This window comes from Rhinoderma darwinii, chromosome 5, assembly GCF_050947455.1.
Source record: "Rhinoderma darwinii isolate aRhiDar2 chromosome 5, aRhiDar2.hap1, whole genome shotgun sequence".
In the NCBI taxonomy this organism is placed as follows: Eukaryota; Metazoa; Chordata; class Amphibia; order Anura; family Rhinodermatidae; genus Rhinoderma; species Rhinoderma darwinii.
Genome location: NC_134691.1, coordinates 104,591,879 through 104,606,687, shown reverse-complemented (window position 1 = coordinate 104,606,687; position 14,809 = coordinate 104,591,879). Strand labels below are relative to the sequence as shown.

At 40.5% G+C, this 14,809-nt stretch overlaps 1 protein-coding gene across 1 annotated transcript in view; it reads right to left on the bottom strand.

The window, feature by feature from the left end:
• Nucleotides 1–205: 205 nt before the first annotated feature.
• Nucleotides 206–14,809, bottom strand: part of USP14 (ubiquitin specific peptidase 14) — a 44,799-nt gene continuing 30,195 nt past the window's right edge. The window contains exons 13-16 of the mRNA XM_075826367.1: nt 12,654–12,782; nt 11,415–11,469; nt 8,890–8,997; nt 206–856 (exon numbers count right to left, since the gene is read on the bottom strand). Of these exons, the coding sequence (XP_075682482.1) occupies nt 705–856; nt 8,890–8,997; nt 11,415–11,469; nt 12,654–12,782 (444 nt within the window). The 3' untranslated portion in view covers nt 206–704. The remainder of the gene's footprint in view (nt 857–8,889; nt 8,998–11,414; nt 11,470–12,653; nt 12,783–14,809) is intronic.

Below are 14,809 nucleotides of genomic sequence, written 5' to 3'. Positions count from 1 at the left end.
ACCACATTGGTTCACATTGCTGTTTGTATCATATGATGTACTATAGAAACATTTAAAAATACTTTATTTATGCCCTACGTGTCCCAGGATCGTAATTGCCCTATGCCCTATTCATTTCTAATGATCCCTTTGTGGTGAGTTTGATTGTTCAACACAGCTTAATACCAACTTTCTGTGAATAGAGGGAAATAAAAATCAAGAGACAGAAATTGATCACAATTTTATTTTGAAGTCACCAAGATGCCAACATTGGCCTGGACCAGATAGTCAAATGAAGATGGACACATGAGTGTGGTCATCTCCTAAGTAATGGGAAGCAGCACTGTTACAATGAGGCAACACGTATTCTTCCTCCTTCCTGGCAGAACTGTCAGATAAGGCGACAGCAGGTACTGTGGTAGAAACCATGCAATAGTAACAATGAATGATGTAGGTGTGCAATAAATATGGTCATTTCCGAGCATTAAAACGTAAAAAAAATAGTTTTAGCACCACCGGGAAAGTGGCTGGATATTTAGTTGTTTTATCATTCCAATTCTAAAATTTTGTTAAGTCAATAGGAAGGCAGATTTAACTTTTTACAGCTCTGTAAAGAAATGACGAGGATTATCACAGTTTGTGCACCAGGTGAATCTAATCACATAACATTTATTTCACACCTAAAAAGAAAGAAAAAAAATACAAATAAAATTACAAATATGTCATTATTGATCGGCTTCTTCTTCAGTAACTTCCACTCTCCTAGGTCCATATAGAAGAACGTATGCTATATGCCAATCTCCTCCTCCTGACAACCTCAGTATATCTTCAGGAGACACAATGCTCACTTTGTCGTCATCAAATTTAATCCATTCATCTAAAAAGGGAGAAAAGCATGAGAGAGTGTGGATGGCACACAAAACACAATGGCATTATAGTGGTCATCTACACTATATGGCCAAAACTATCTTGACACCCTCCTAATCCTACTCCTAACCCCTTCCCGCTTTGGCCACTTTTGACCTTCCTGACAAAGTGAAACATGTCAGATTTGAAAAATTAGGCTCTATGTGGTAATAACATCGGAATGCTTTCACCTATCCAAGCCATTCTGAGATTGTTTTCTCGTGACAAGTTGGACTTTAAGTTGGTGGTAAAATTTGGTCGATACATTCAGTATTTAATTGTGAAAAATTTCACAAATTAGCATTTTTTTTAAATTTAAATGTATCTGCTTGTAAGACAGATAGTTATACCACACAAAATAGTTACTATTTCACATATCCCATATGTCTACTTTATGTTTGCATCGTTTTTTTGAACATTTTTCTTTTTCTAGGACGTTACAAGGCTTAGAACTTCAGCAGTATTTAAGAAAATTTCAAAAGGCAATTTTACAGGGGCCAGTTCAGTTGTGAAGTGGCTTTTAGGACCTTATATATCAGAAACCCCCAATAAGTCAGCCCATTTTAAAAACTGCACCCCTCAAAGTATTCAAAACAGCATTTAGAACATTTCTTAACCCTTTAGACATTCTGCAGGAATTAAAGCAAAGTAGGGGTGAAATTTACAAAGTTCATTTTTTTTCCCAGAAATTCATTTTGAATCAATTTTTTTTGTACCACAGAAGGTTTTACCAGAGAAACGCAACTCAATATTTATTGCCCAGGTTCTGCAGTTTTAGGAAATATTCCACATGTGGCTCTAGAGCGCTACTGGACTGTAGCACCTACCTCAGAAGCCAAGGAGCACCTAGAGGATTTTGGGGCCTCCTTTTTCTTAGAATATATTTCAGGCACCATGTCGGGTTTGAAGAGGTCTTGTGGTACCAAAACAGTGGAAACCCCCCAAAAGTGACCCCATTTGGGAAACTGCACCCATCGAGGAATTTATTTAGGGGTATAGTAAGCATTTTGACCAGACAGTTTTTTTGCAGAAATTTTTGGAACTAGGCCATGAAAATCTACATTTTTTCAAATAAAATGTAGGTTTAGCTCATTTTTTTTCATTTCCAAAAGGACTAAAGGAGAAAAATCACCACAACATTTGTAGAGCAATTTCTCCCGAGTAAAACTATGACAACATGTGGGGTATTAACGGCTGTTTGGACACACGGCAGGGCTCAGGAGGGATGGAGCACCATTTGGCTTTTGGGACTTAAATTTAGCAGGAATAGTTTGCGGAGGCCATGTCACATTTGCAAAGCCCCTGAGGGGACAAAAAAAAGAGTGGAAACCCCCAACAAGTGACCCCATTTTGGCAACTATACCCCTTGAGGAAATTAGGGGTATAGTGAGCATTTTGACCCCACAGGATTATTGCAGAAATTATTGGAAGTAGGCCGTAAAAATTAAAATCTAAATTTTTTCAAAGAAAATGTAGGTTTAGCTCATTTTTTTTTAATTTCCACAAGGACTGAAGGAGAAAAAGCACTGCAAAATTTGTAAAGCAATTTCTCCAGAGTAAAACAATACCCGATATGTGGTCATGAACTGCTATTTGGACACACAGTAGGGCTCAGAATGGAAGGAGCACCATTTGCATTTTGGAATTGTTTCTGGGCACCAGGTCACATTTGCCGAGCCCCTGTAGTACTAGTACAGTGGAAACACCCCAAAAGTGACTCCATTTGGGAAACTGCACCCCCTTACGAATCATCTAGGGGTATAGTGATAATTCAGCAAAAAACCTTTTGGGCTCAAAATTAATTAGAATTAAGCCATGAAAATTAAACATTTTTCTCCCCCCCCCCCCATAAGATGTAGTTTTACATAAACAGTTTTTATTTTTACAAGGAATAAAGAAGTAACAGCACCCCAACATTTGTAAAGCAATTTCTCCCGAGTACAGTAACACCCCATATGTGGTTATAATCAGCTGTTTACGTATATGGGAGCATTCAGAAGAAAAGGAGCGGTATTTATCTTTTGGAGCGTAGATTTTGCTGGAATGGTTTGCGGATGCCATGTTGCATTTGCAAAACCCCCGATGTACCAAACAAAAGTGACCCCGTTTTAGAAACTACACCCCTAAAGGCATTTATCAAGGGGTGTAGTGAGAATTTAGACTCCACAGGTGTTTTTCAGAAATGAATACGCAGTGGATGGTGCAAAGTGAAAATTGCAATTTTTCCACTGATATCCCTATTCACCGCATAATATGTTGTGCCCCTAGAGAATCTTACCCCATAAATTGTTAAGCGGGTTCTCCTGGGTATGGTAATGCCTTACTTGTGGACATAAATTGCTGTTTGGGCACACTGTAGGTCTAAGAAGGGAAAGACCACCATTTTGAGCATGGATTTAGCTTGGTAGTTTTGTTTGAGTTTTACTGGTATTTCAGTTTATAATGTGGTGGCATATGTAATCTGTGCGGAGAACATCAGAGTATATGTAATCTGTGCGGAGTACATCAGGGCATAATAAGAGGGTATAATAATGGGGTAAATAATACAATTATCCATAGATGTGTGTTACGCTGTGAAGCGATCCATTATGCACAGGCCAGTGTCACACTGATAAACGGTTTTCTTATCCCCCTTTTGTAACACTCTGCACCTTTTGTGGACATTTTCTCCTTTGTAGTTTGGGAAATTTTGCTGGGAAAGTGTTGCACTGGTAGCACATCTGCTGGAAGGGAGGGCACCCATGTTATATGTCCCTTCCCTTTCCTAGTTCCTAAATACTAGGGCCCTGAAACTGAAGGAATGCTCCCCTCCGACTTGCGCATTGAGATGTTTTTTCATCACCGCATTACTAGTGCCATAACTTTTTTATTTTTTGGTAGATAGAGCTGTTTGCAGACTTGTTTTTTTGCGAGACAGGCTGTAGATTTTATTGGTATCATTTTGGAACACATACGACTTTCATCACTTTTTATTTCTTTTTTTGGTAAAGGAAATTACCGAAAACAAGCAATTCTGGAATAGTTTTTTATTGGTTTGTTTTTTTCGGCATCCACAGTGCGCCCTAAATTACATGTTAACTTTATTCTGCGGGTCGATTACGGCGATACCAAATATATATAGGTTTTTTTATGTATTGCAGCTTTTGCACAATAAAATCACTTTTTTGATAAAATCATTGTTTTCTGTGTCGACATATTCTAAGACCCATAACTTTTTTATTTTTGTGTAGACAAAGCGGTGTCAGGGATTATTTTTTGTGGGACGGATTGTCGTTTTTATTGGTACTATTTTGGAGTAAATGTGACTTTTTGATCACTTTTTTTTAGCATTTTTTGGAGGAGATGTGACCTAAAAACAAAGCTTCTGGCGGTTTTCATGTTTTTTTACGGCGTTCACCGTGCAGAATAAATTACATAATAGTTTTATAGTTTGGGTAGTACGGTTTTTCCCATAATAAAAGACTTACTATGGGAAAAAAGGCAGTTTTTGTTTTTTTTTACTTGAAACTTGTGTGTTTTTATTGTTTGATGACATTTTTATTAACTTTTTTGACTTGTCCCACTAGGGCACTTGAGGGCTTGATTCCCTGATCGCTACTCTAATACACTGCACTACATACGTAGTGCAGTGTATTAGCGCTGTCAGTTGTTCACTGACAGCAAGCCTATGAGGACACTGAGTAACACTCACTACAGAGTTCCAAACTGCCCCTGAAAGGGACATGAGCACAAGAACTGTGCTTCATGAAAAGGGTTTTCGTGAGTTAACAGTTGCACACAAGTCCAATATCATCATGCGCAATGCCAAGTGTCGACTGGAGTGGTATAAACCACTTGGCCACTGGACTCTGGAGCAGTGGAAATGTGTTCTCTGGAGTGATGAATCACGCTCTATTATATGGAAGTCCGATGGACAAATGTGGGTTTAGCGGATGCCAGTTGAACGCTACCTACCGGGATGTATAGTGCCTACTGTAAAATCTGGTGGAGGAGTGGTAGTGGTCTGGGGCTGTTTTTCTTACTGGGAATAAGGGGCTTAGCCCAAATCCTGAAAAACTACTGGAAGGGGTGTATAACTCAGTTTGGGGAGATAAACCTAGTTTGCTGAGACTTTTGCTAAAGAGGATCTGTTGATAGTTTAGTATGCCCCATCTCCTAGATAATCGAATAGGCACTGTCACACTGAGCTTTTAAAAAATTTTATTAAAAAAAAAAAAATGTAAATTAGCTTTTATTAGACAAGTGGGAGGTAACACCAGCAATTCTCCTGAGGTGGCGCTACCTCACAGCCTCTGACGCTGTCCTATCAGCATGAAGCTGCTTCACACAGTATGAGACACATTCTCGAGGGAAGGGGGATCACTTCAAACAGCCATATCTCAGTTCTGGTGGCATATGAAAGAGGAGATTCTAATCCTTCATATGACGCAAGGATCGCAGTTTTAGCTGTGACACAACCATAGATATCGCCAGTTGAAAACACAGTCGGGAATGGAAGCTGTTTACTATAAGATCAGGCTGTGTGGCTGGGCAGGGAAGGGGGAGAGGCTGTGTGGCTGGGCAGGGAAGGGAGAGAAGCTGTATGCTGATTGGACAGCGTCATACAGAAAACATTACACCGCCCAGAGCGAAAAGAAAGTCACCTCCTATTTGGGTATTAGAGCCACATTAGCAGATTTAAAAAACACCCATAACTTTGCAAACAATACAAGTTTTTTTAAAACAAATCACACTGTAGTTATCAACAGCAAAGCGCCTATTAGATTAGTTAGGAGATAGGGAATTAATAAACTAGTGACAGATCCTCTTTAAATGTGTGTTCTGGGACTGGATTCCTATGAAATAGCAGGTAGGATTGGTAGTCATTCCCATTCCCGCTCTAGAACAGGCTTTACTCCTAGCCTAGTTAGCTCAGGTGAAGCTACTGGGATCGTCAGTGCAGAGGGAGTCACAGCCTGGGAATCCACACAAGGATAGTGAGGAAAGCCTGATCCAAGCAACACTGCACTCAAGGTTTATAACAGATGAGGAAACCTGCTGCAAGGTGTTTGTTTTGTTTATATGCTGCAAGTTTTGTATGCTGTATAGGCACTTGTTTATTTTTGGACTGCAATAAAGCCAAGCGTGGACTTTAAACTTAAAGAGGCTCTGTCACCAGATTTTGCAACCCCTATCTGCTATTGCAGCAGATAGGCGCTGCAATGTAGATTACAGTAACGTTTTTATTTTTAAAAAACGAGCATTTTTGGCCAAGTTATGACCATTTTTTTATTTATGCAAATGAGGCTTGCAAAAGTACAACTGGGCGTGTTGAAAAGTAAAAGTACAACTGGGCGTGTATTATGTGCGTACATCGGGGCGTGTTTACTTCTTTTACTAGCTGGGCGTTCTGACGAGAAGTATCATCCACTTCTCTTCAGAACGCCCAGCTTCTGGCAGTGCAGACACAGCGTGTTCTCGAGAGATCACGCTGTGTCGTCACTCACAGGTCCTGCATCGTGTCGGACGAGCGAGGACACATCGGCACCAGAGGCTACAGTTGATTCTGCAGCAGCATCAGCGTTTGCAGGTAAGTAGCTACATCGACTTACCTGCAAACGCCGATGCTGCTGCAGAATCAAATGTAGCCTCTGGTGCCGATGTGTCCTCGCTCGTCCGACACGATGCAGGACCTGTGAGTGACGACACAGCGTGATCTCTCGAGAACACGGCTGTGTCTGCACTGCCAGAAGCTGGGCGTTCTGAAGAGAAGTGGATGATACTTCTCGTCAGAACGCCCAGCTAGTAAAAGTAGTAAACACGCCCCGATGTACGCACATAATACACGCCCACTTGGACTTTTGCAAGCCTCATTTGCATAAATGCAAAAATGGTCATAACTTGGCCAAAAATGCTCGTTTTTGAAAAATAAAAACGTTACTGTAATCTACATTGCAGCGCCGATCTGCTGCAATAGCAGATAGGGGTTGCAAAATCTGGTGACAGAGCCTCTTTAAAGAGGCTCTGTCACCAGAATCTCAAATCCCTATCTCCTATTGCATGTGATCAGCGCTGCAATGTAGATAACAGTAACTTTTTTTTTTTTTTAAACGGTCATTTTTGGCCAAGTTATGAGCATATATATATATATATATATATATATATATATATATATATATATATATATATATATATATATATATATGTATATATATGCAAATGAGCTTTGAAATGGACAACTGGGGGTGTTTTTTTTTGTATGTCCAACTGGGCGTGTATTGTGTTTTTAACTGGGCGTGTTTACATGTTTTACTAACTGGGCGTTGTGAATAGAAGTGTATGATGCTGACCAATCAGTGACCAGTCAGCATCATGCACTCCTCTCCATTCATTTACACAGCAGCATCACGTTCTTATTAGAACGATGTGCAGCCACATACACAAGTGTCCTGATAATGCATACACGTGACCTCCAGCCTGGACGTCGTGTATTCAGAATCCTGACACTTCTGAATCTTTTCTGTGAGATTTCCATCAAGGGAAACGAAATCTCGTTTACCGCGTAATCTCGCGAGATTACGCGTGGCTTGCTGGAAATCTCACAGAAAAGATACAGAAGTGTCAGGATTCTGAGTACACATGACGTCCAGGCTGGAGGTCATGTGTATTCATTATCAGGACACTTGTGTATGTGGCTGCACATCGTTCTAATAAGAACGTGATGCTGCTGTGTAAATGAATGGAGAGGAGTGCATGATGCTGATTGGTCACTGATTGGTCAGCATCATACACTTCTATTCACAACGCCCAGTTAGTAAAACAAGTAAACACGCCCAGTTAAAAAAACAATACACGCCCAGTTGGACATACGAAAAAAAACACGCCCAGTTGTCCATTTAAAACCTAATTTGTGTATATATATATATAAAATAGCTCATAACTTGGCCAAAAATGAACGTTTTAAAAAAAAAACAAAAACGTTACTGTTATCTACATTGCAGCTGTCGCTGCAGAATTTACATCGTCCATTAACGTTGGACATGATCTGCATTTGTCTATGAGTTCCAAATTAATGAATGCTCTCTCAATGGTGGATCTGAGAGAGGCCGGCCGGAGAGACCATGACATGCAGCTTCAGTGTTCAAACAGTCTCTGCCCACAGGGGGCGATCCATCTTTATTTATAGGAAAATGAGAGTAGGTGGCAACCTCATACTTGCAAAGCATGAGCATTCTAAATATGGTAATGTCCCAAAACTCCACATACATCTTTAGCCATAAGAAATACGTCATCACGTTTTCCCACGTTGCCTTTGTAACAGCTGAAATGCAAAGCCATAAACTAAACGACTTGAAATAGAATAGCCATCCCCCCATGTAGGCTCTTGTGTCAGCAGATCTTTGAGCTTTAGTGATAACTCAACTGTCCACAGCGCCGATCACATGCAATAGGAGATAGGGATTTGAGAATCTGGTGACAGAGCCTCTTTAAACTGTAGCTACCATTTTATTGGCCACTGCAACCCCGTGTAACAGATTGTAAATGGGAAGCAATGAACCACACAACTTGCACAACAGTGGCTTCAGGGCACAGCCATGCTGCAAATGACTATGGAGGGGTACATTGCATATTTCCTGGGGATTTTCAGTGTATTGACACATTGCGGCAGCAGTCCACAGCACACTGTAGGCATATTGCAGAATTTTGCTGTGGATTTGGCTGGAGATTTCACAAATTTCAATGCAAAAGGTGAAGTCCTTGGCCAAATCTGCAACAAAAGCCACATGGAAACGTAAACATGATAGAATTTTGATTTATACAGCTCCAATTAAACTCAATAATACATCTGTCTTCTGTAAGCTCCACCTAGTGGTGGATGCAGGTTGTATCAAGGAGAAGCAAGGGAGCTCTGTAGAAGGTAAATGGAGCTCCAACAATATTAAGAAATTAATCAAACAAATTTGATTTAAAAACAAAATAGACACATTTCTATTAAATGTTGCCATATGAAGCACCATGATTTACCATGTTTCCTCCTGACCCATGAAACGTAGTGTCCTGAAGAACTTGACCTTCCCTGATGAGTAAGAACTGCCTGCAGCTCATAGTAACCACAATTGCTGGAACCAACATCTAGAAAAACAGTCAAAAAATGAAAAAATAAAAAGAGAGTGTGTGGATAACAGAACTAAAAAACAGACAAACATTAATTCGTAAACTTACACATACAGACCACAATTTACATTTCAGGCGACTTCACATTAAAACGCTTAAAAATTCTAACACTGAATTTTAGAAACATCTGATTAGTAACCAAGACCGTGTAGGCAGAGAATGCCCAGTTGTCAGACTGATTGTCTATCTAAGCTCTTGTCATAATATCTACCACTCTTTTCGCAGTCATTGTACTAGAATTAGTAGAAGTCTGTGACAAGAGTGGTAGGGACATAGGAAGAGTAGCCATGATGATATGGGAGCGGTAGCAGTCATTGTGCCAGGGCAGACAAGGGTCCGCTGTGTGCAGGGGACAGTTGTGTGTGGCATAGGTCAGTAACATGTAAAAGTCTATTACATTATGAGCAGTCCCTCGCAGCTTGTGCGCCTTCTCATCTTACTGTAATGAATATATTGCTTTATATTAGCACATGTGGGGCTACCACTGTACAGAGAAGGATTCCCACATGCGCTAGTATGAAGCAATATCAGAAAACGCACAAGCAAAGACTGGCACTGGAAACAAGCACATTCCGATGTTATCCATCACTGAAGCAGCATCCACATCAGTTTGTTAAAATGCATATTTCATAAACTTTGTGAACATAATCTGCAATCTGGGGTCTCATACGAATTAGAAAGGAGTCTTTTCCGAGTAGCCCTACGACAGCACACAAAGGGTTAACTTGTTTGACCCCCTAACACACACGAAGATAGCCAAATTCTGTTCCCTTCAGAGAGCGGACCATCCCTGGGCGATAGACTGCCTGTCCAGATCATCGAAACAGATGCGGCTTTAGGTTTTTCTCTATTGCTTCGAAATAATTCCCTTTTTGGCTCGGTAGGGCTTGGTTTTATATCTTATGCAGATTTTGGCAATTCCTCTTCAACCCACTCGCCTCTCTCAAGGGGACATCAATTGTCCAGACCTTCACCATATTTGATGGCCTGGAATATCTAAGGGGTCAAGGCCGTCAGAAGTTCTAGTTTTTACACCTAATGCGTCTAGAAGGCCTTCTACTATCAAAATATATAATTCTAGGGTTTAGAAAAACGAACTCCTGGTGTAGGGAGCAAATTACATCTCCCTACTCCATAGTCTCGGTTCTTGATAAGGGGCTTAAATTGAAAACGCTTAAAAAAAAGCAGTTCACTGCCATCAACGTGCATCTCAATGGAACTTTCTCCAGACACAACTGTGCCAAGGTTTTTGTTTTTTTTTGGGGGGTTTTTTTCTACTTTTTAAGAGCAGTACAAAATGTAAGGGCTTCTTTTCATGTTCCCATTTCATCTTGGGACCTCTCGATGGTCTTGAAAATAAACATCTTCTCTGTTCAACGTTTCAACCAGCAGATAAGGCTCCCATTAAGCACCTCGCGTTGAAGACACTCTTCTTGGTGGCCATCACCTCAGGTAAACGCGTGGGTTAACTACAAATCTCACCTTCTAAAGAACCAAAAATTGGAGTGATACCTCAAAACACATAGTTCCAAGTCTCATGCCAGAATTTCTCCCTAAATTTAATTCAGCTGCCAATATAAAATCAAAGAGATTTCATTGCCAAGAACAAGAAAAGTATCATCTTCTGCATGTTAGAAGAATGGTTCTGCGGTATATACAGAAAAACGGTCATTTAGGAAATCAGAAAATCGATTTCTCTAGTTTAAAGTTCCAAACAAGGCAACAAAGGCCAGCAAAAAGGCCCGTAAATCTGCCTTGGCAAGGTGGATCAAAGATCTCATTCAGGATTGCTACCTGCTGGACGGCCAAGAACCACCTTTACCAATTGGGACTCACTCAACACGTGCACAATCAACATCCAAGGCGGCACGGACTCCGATCTGCAGGGCCGCCACATGGTCCTCCATAGGGGTTTGTTACAATTGTATCCAGTCTAAACAATCCTCTGTGATTGAACTCCAGACTAATACAATGTATCAGTGCAGATAAAATTTAACCTACTATCAGGACAGACAGAGATATTGTTGATACATAAATCCCACAGATACATTGATCTACTGATCCATCACAGAAAACCATTAGTGGTGTGAGCAGGACTAGGGCAGAGCCTCTGAATGTAAATTCACTGACAACAAGCAGAGCTCTTGAGGATAGCAAGGTATTCAAACTTGCAGTCTATTACAAAGTTGTAGCACTGTACATTACATTCATCATACAATGGTGAAACTGTATTTACATAAGACTGGCGCCCTTTTAATTGCATAGTTGGGGCATTTTTTCCACTTGGCAATGCCCCCGTCTGTCTAGGCCACATTTAACTAGTGAACTTTGTGCTTTGATCATAGAAAACAGAATATATAGTATTATGGACTTACCATCCGGAAAGGCAAAAGGTTCATACTTAATTTCTTTTTGTGCAACCTGGCTTACCTAACATTAAAACAAAGGAAATAAACAGCATTAGCGTTACATACTAAAATGTGTACACACAATACACTAAACTACAAGGAATGGTCTGAATACGGTGGGTCTTCGGCCCGATTCAGACGAACGTGTCCGTTTTTCGTCCTCAAAAAACGGAGCGTATTTCAGTTCTGTGTGGTATCCGTGTTCTTTCCTCGTGGCATCAGTGTTCCTGGCTTTTTTTTTTCCTCATCATTTCTTTAGCAACTGGTGCGTGAAAAACATGGACAGCACACAGATGTTGTCTGTGTGCTGTCCGCGTTCTTCACGTACCCATTAATTTCAATAGGCGACGTGTTCCGCGAAAACGGACCAAAGTAGGACACGCAGTGAGTTTCACGCAACGAATACACGCTGCGTAAAAAAAATCACGCATACGTGAATAGCCCCATGGGTCCGTGTGCGGTCAGTTATTTCAACAGACAGCACACGGACGTAAATTACGTTCATCTGAATAAGGCCTTAGGGGCCAGCAGGACATTTTTAAGTGGCCAGGGAATAACCGACATCAACAGAAAATTACCCAAAATGTAAGGCCCCAATAGCACGTTTTCAGGCACATTAGCTGCCTGGCTCCTGGGATTTGTCATGGCCAGCAATATACAGACATACGATTGTCCGTGGCTAATCTGCGTAGGCATTTTACCTGTACGAAGGTGCTGACCAGACGCATCAAACTCCTACGCCAAACGTACACTTCTCTCATAAAAAACAAACAAACTGGCCGATGATCTAGAATCAGCAATAAGGCCATGTGTACATGCAGCAGATTGGCCTGAAATCTGATGTAAAATGAGTATGTGTTACATGGGGATTTTGCAGCAGATTTCATCCATTCCATAGCAATAGGTGAAATCCACTAAAAATCTGGAAAAAAAACCTGCAACGGATCGGGCATGCTGCAGATTAGAAAATTCACAGCCCTCCTATCTGCATGTATGTCCCAAGGAGTTATGACAAACCCCATTAACATATTAGAGTTTCCAGTGCAATGAAAATCCGCAAAACTAATCCATTGCGTGGGCACATGGCCTAAGTCTATATGGCGGCGTTCCGGTCAGTCAATGTAAGCTATTCTTCTCCTTGTCGAAACATCTGGCCATTCATTTATGAAAGAGTATCTCCAGCCCCCCTAGGAATGTCCCACTTACTTTAGGTGGCTGCCCTGAAGCTTTCTTATCGTCCAGATCCTTAAACTTTGATCGGTAGGGGACCATCTTTTCCTGCAGCTCTGATGTGCATAAGTCAAATATATCCAACATGAGAGGAAATTTGACATCCTGTGTAGAAAAGAGGTTTAGATCAGTGCTTTGTAGGCTATAAAAAGACAAAAATGATCCGTTTCAACCCCTCGTATTTTCTCACTGTGTTTTAGGTTTAAAATCACTAGAGGGAGAGACTCTTAGCCGCAGTGATTGATCTCTAGTCACCCCATTTAGCTGGAATCGTATTGACCTGCAGAGTAAGTAAAAATGTCAATTTACCGCTCTGTGAACGCCGTACAGACTAAACCCAAAAAACAATAGAGGAATTGCTGGTTTTTTTTTTTTCACCCAATCTAATGGTCGAGTTTCCCAGTACATACTACGGTACATTAAATGGTGCCTTTAACCCCTTCAGGACTGAGCCTGTTTTGGCCTTGAGGACGAAACAGATTTTTTTCAAATCTGACTTGTCACTTTATGTGGTAATAACTTTGGCTAGGTAAAAGCATTCCAAATGATTCTGAGAAGGTTTTCTCGTGACATATTGTACTTTATGTTAGTGGAAAAATTTGGTTGATAAGTTTAGTATTTATTTGTGAAAAACACCAAAATTTGCAAAAATGTGCATCTTTTAAAAAAATTTAAATGCATCTGCTTGTAAAACAGATCGTAATACCACACAAAACAGTTAATAGCTAACATTTCCTATATGTCTACATCGTTTTTTGAACATTCTTTCTATTTTTCTAGGACGTTAAAAGGCTTACAACTTTAGCAGCAATTTCTCACATTTTCAAGAAAATTTCAAAAGGCTATTTTTTAGGGACCAGTTCACAGTTCTGAAGTGGTTTTTGAAGGCCTTATATATTAGATAGACCCCATAAATCATAATTTTTAAAACTGCACCCCTCAAAGCATTCAGAAAGTTTCTTAACCCTTTAGGCGTTTCACAGGAATTAAAGCAAAGTAGAGGTGAAATTTACAAATTTAATTTTTTTTTGCCGAAATAAATTTGTAGAATAAATCTTCACAGAAGGTTTTACCAGAGAAACACAACTCAATATTTATTGCCCAGATTCTGCAGTTTTTAGAAATACCCCACATGTGGCCCTAGTGCGGTAATGGACTGAAGCAACGGCCTCCGAAGCAAAAGGAGCACCTAGTGGATTTTGGGGGCCCCTTTTTTTTTTAGAATATATTTTAGGCACCATGTCAGGTTTGAAGAGGTCTTGTGGTGCCAAAAGACTGGAATATAACAAGCAGTAGTAAGTGTATATATTTATTTTTTGTACTTTTACAAAAGTAAAATTATTTGTTAAATAGAAAAAATAGATTTGTTTCACCACATTCCGAGGCCCATAAGCTTTTTTTTATTTTTTGGTCAACTGAGAGGCGTGAGGGCTTATTTTTTGCAGGACGGGCTGTAGTTTTTATTGCTACCATTTTTTGGTACATACAAACCTCTTGATCACTTTTTAAGAGTGAAGGTGACCCAAAAAAACACAAAACGATTTTGGCATTTTAAATTCTTTATTTTTAGTTTTTACACCGTTCATCGTGCGAGTTCAATAATGGTATATTGCAATAGTTCGGACGTTTACAGACGTTTTTTTACATTGCTTTAGAGGACAAATGGGTAAAGTGTTTTTTTTGGACTTGAACCCCTTTGGGACAAAGCCATTTTTTAATTTTTGATTTTCGTTTATCACTCCCCGCATTCCAAGAGCCATTGACCGCGGTATTTAACTAGCTAAACGGCCAGGAACAGCGCGATCGCTGTTCCTGCCCATTAGAGCAGCGTGTCAGCTGTAAAAACACAGCTGACACCTGCGCGTGAACCCGCTCCAAACATCACCCCTCCTCCCTGTTTCATGACGTGCCGGCATGTCATAGGTGGGAAGGGGTGAAATAAGGAAGCGGTCAGGGTCCCTTGACTGCTGACTATAAGACGCAGGGAGTTCTTAGCGATGCGAACCATCGCCAGCCCCCAAAATCACATTGTGGGGGCTGCTGATGTGCTACAAACCCCCTAAATGCTGCGATTACAATAGATCGCCGCATCTAAGGGGTTAGTTGACAAAATCAATGGCCATGGGCCACTG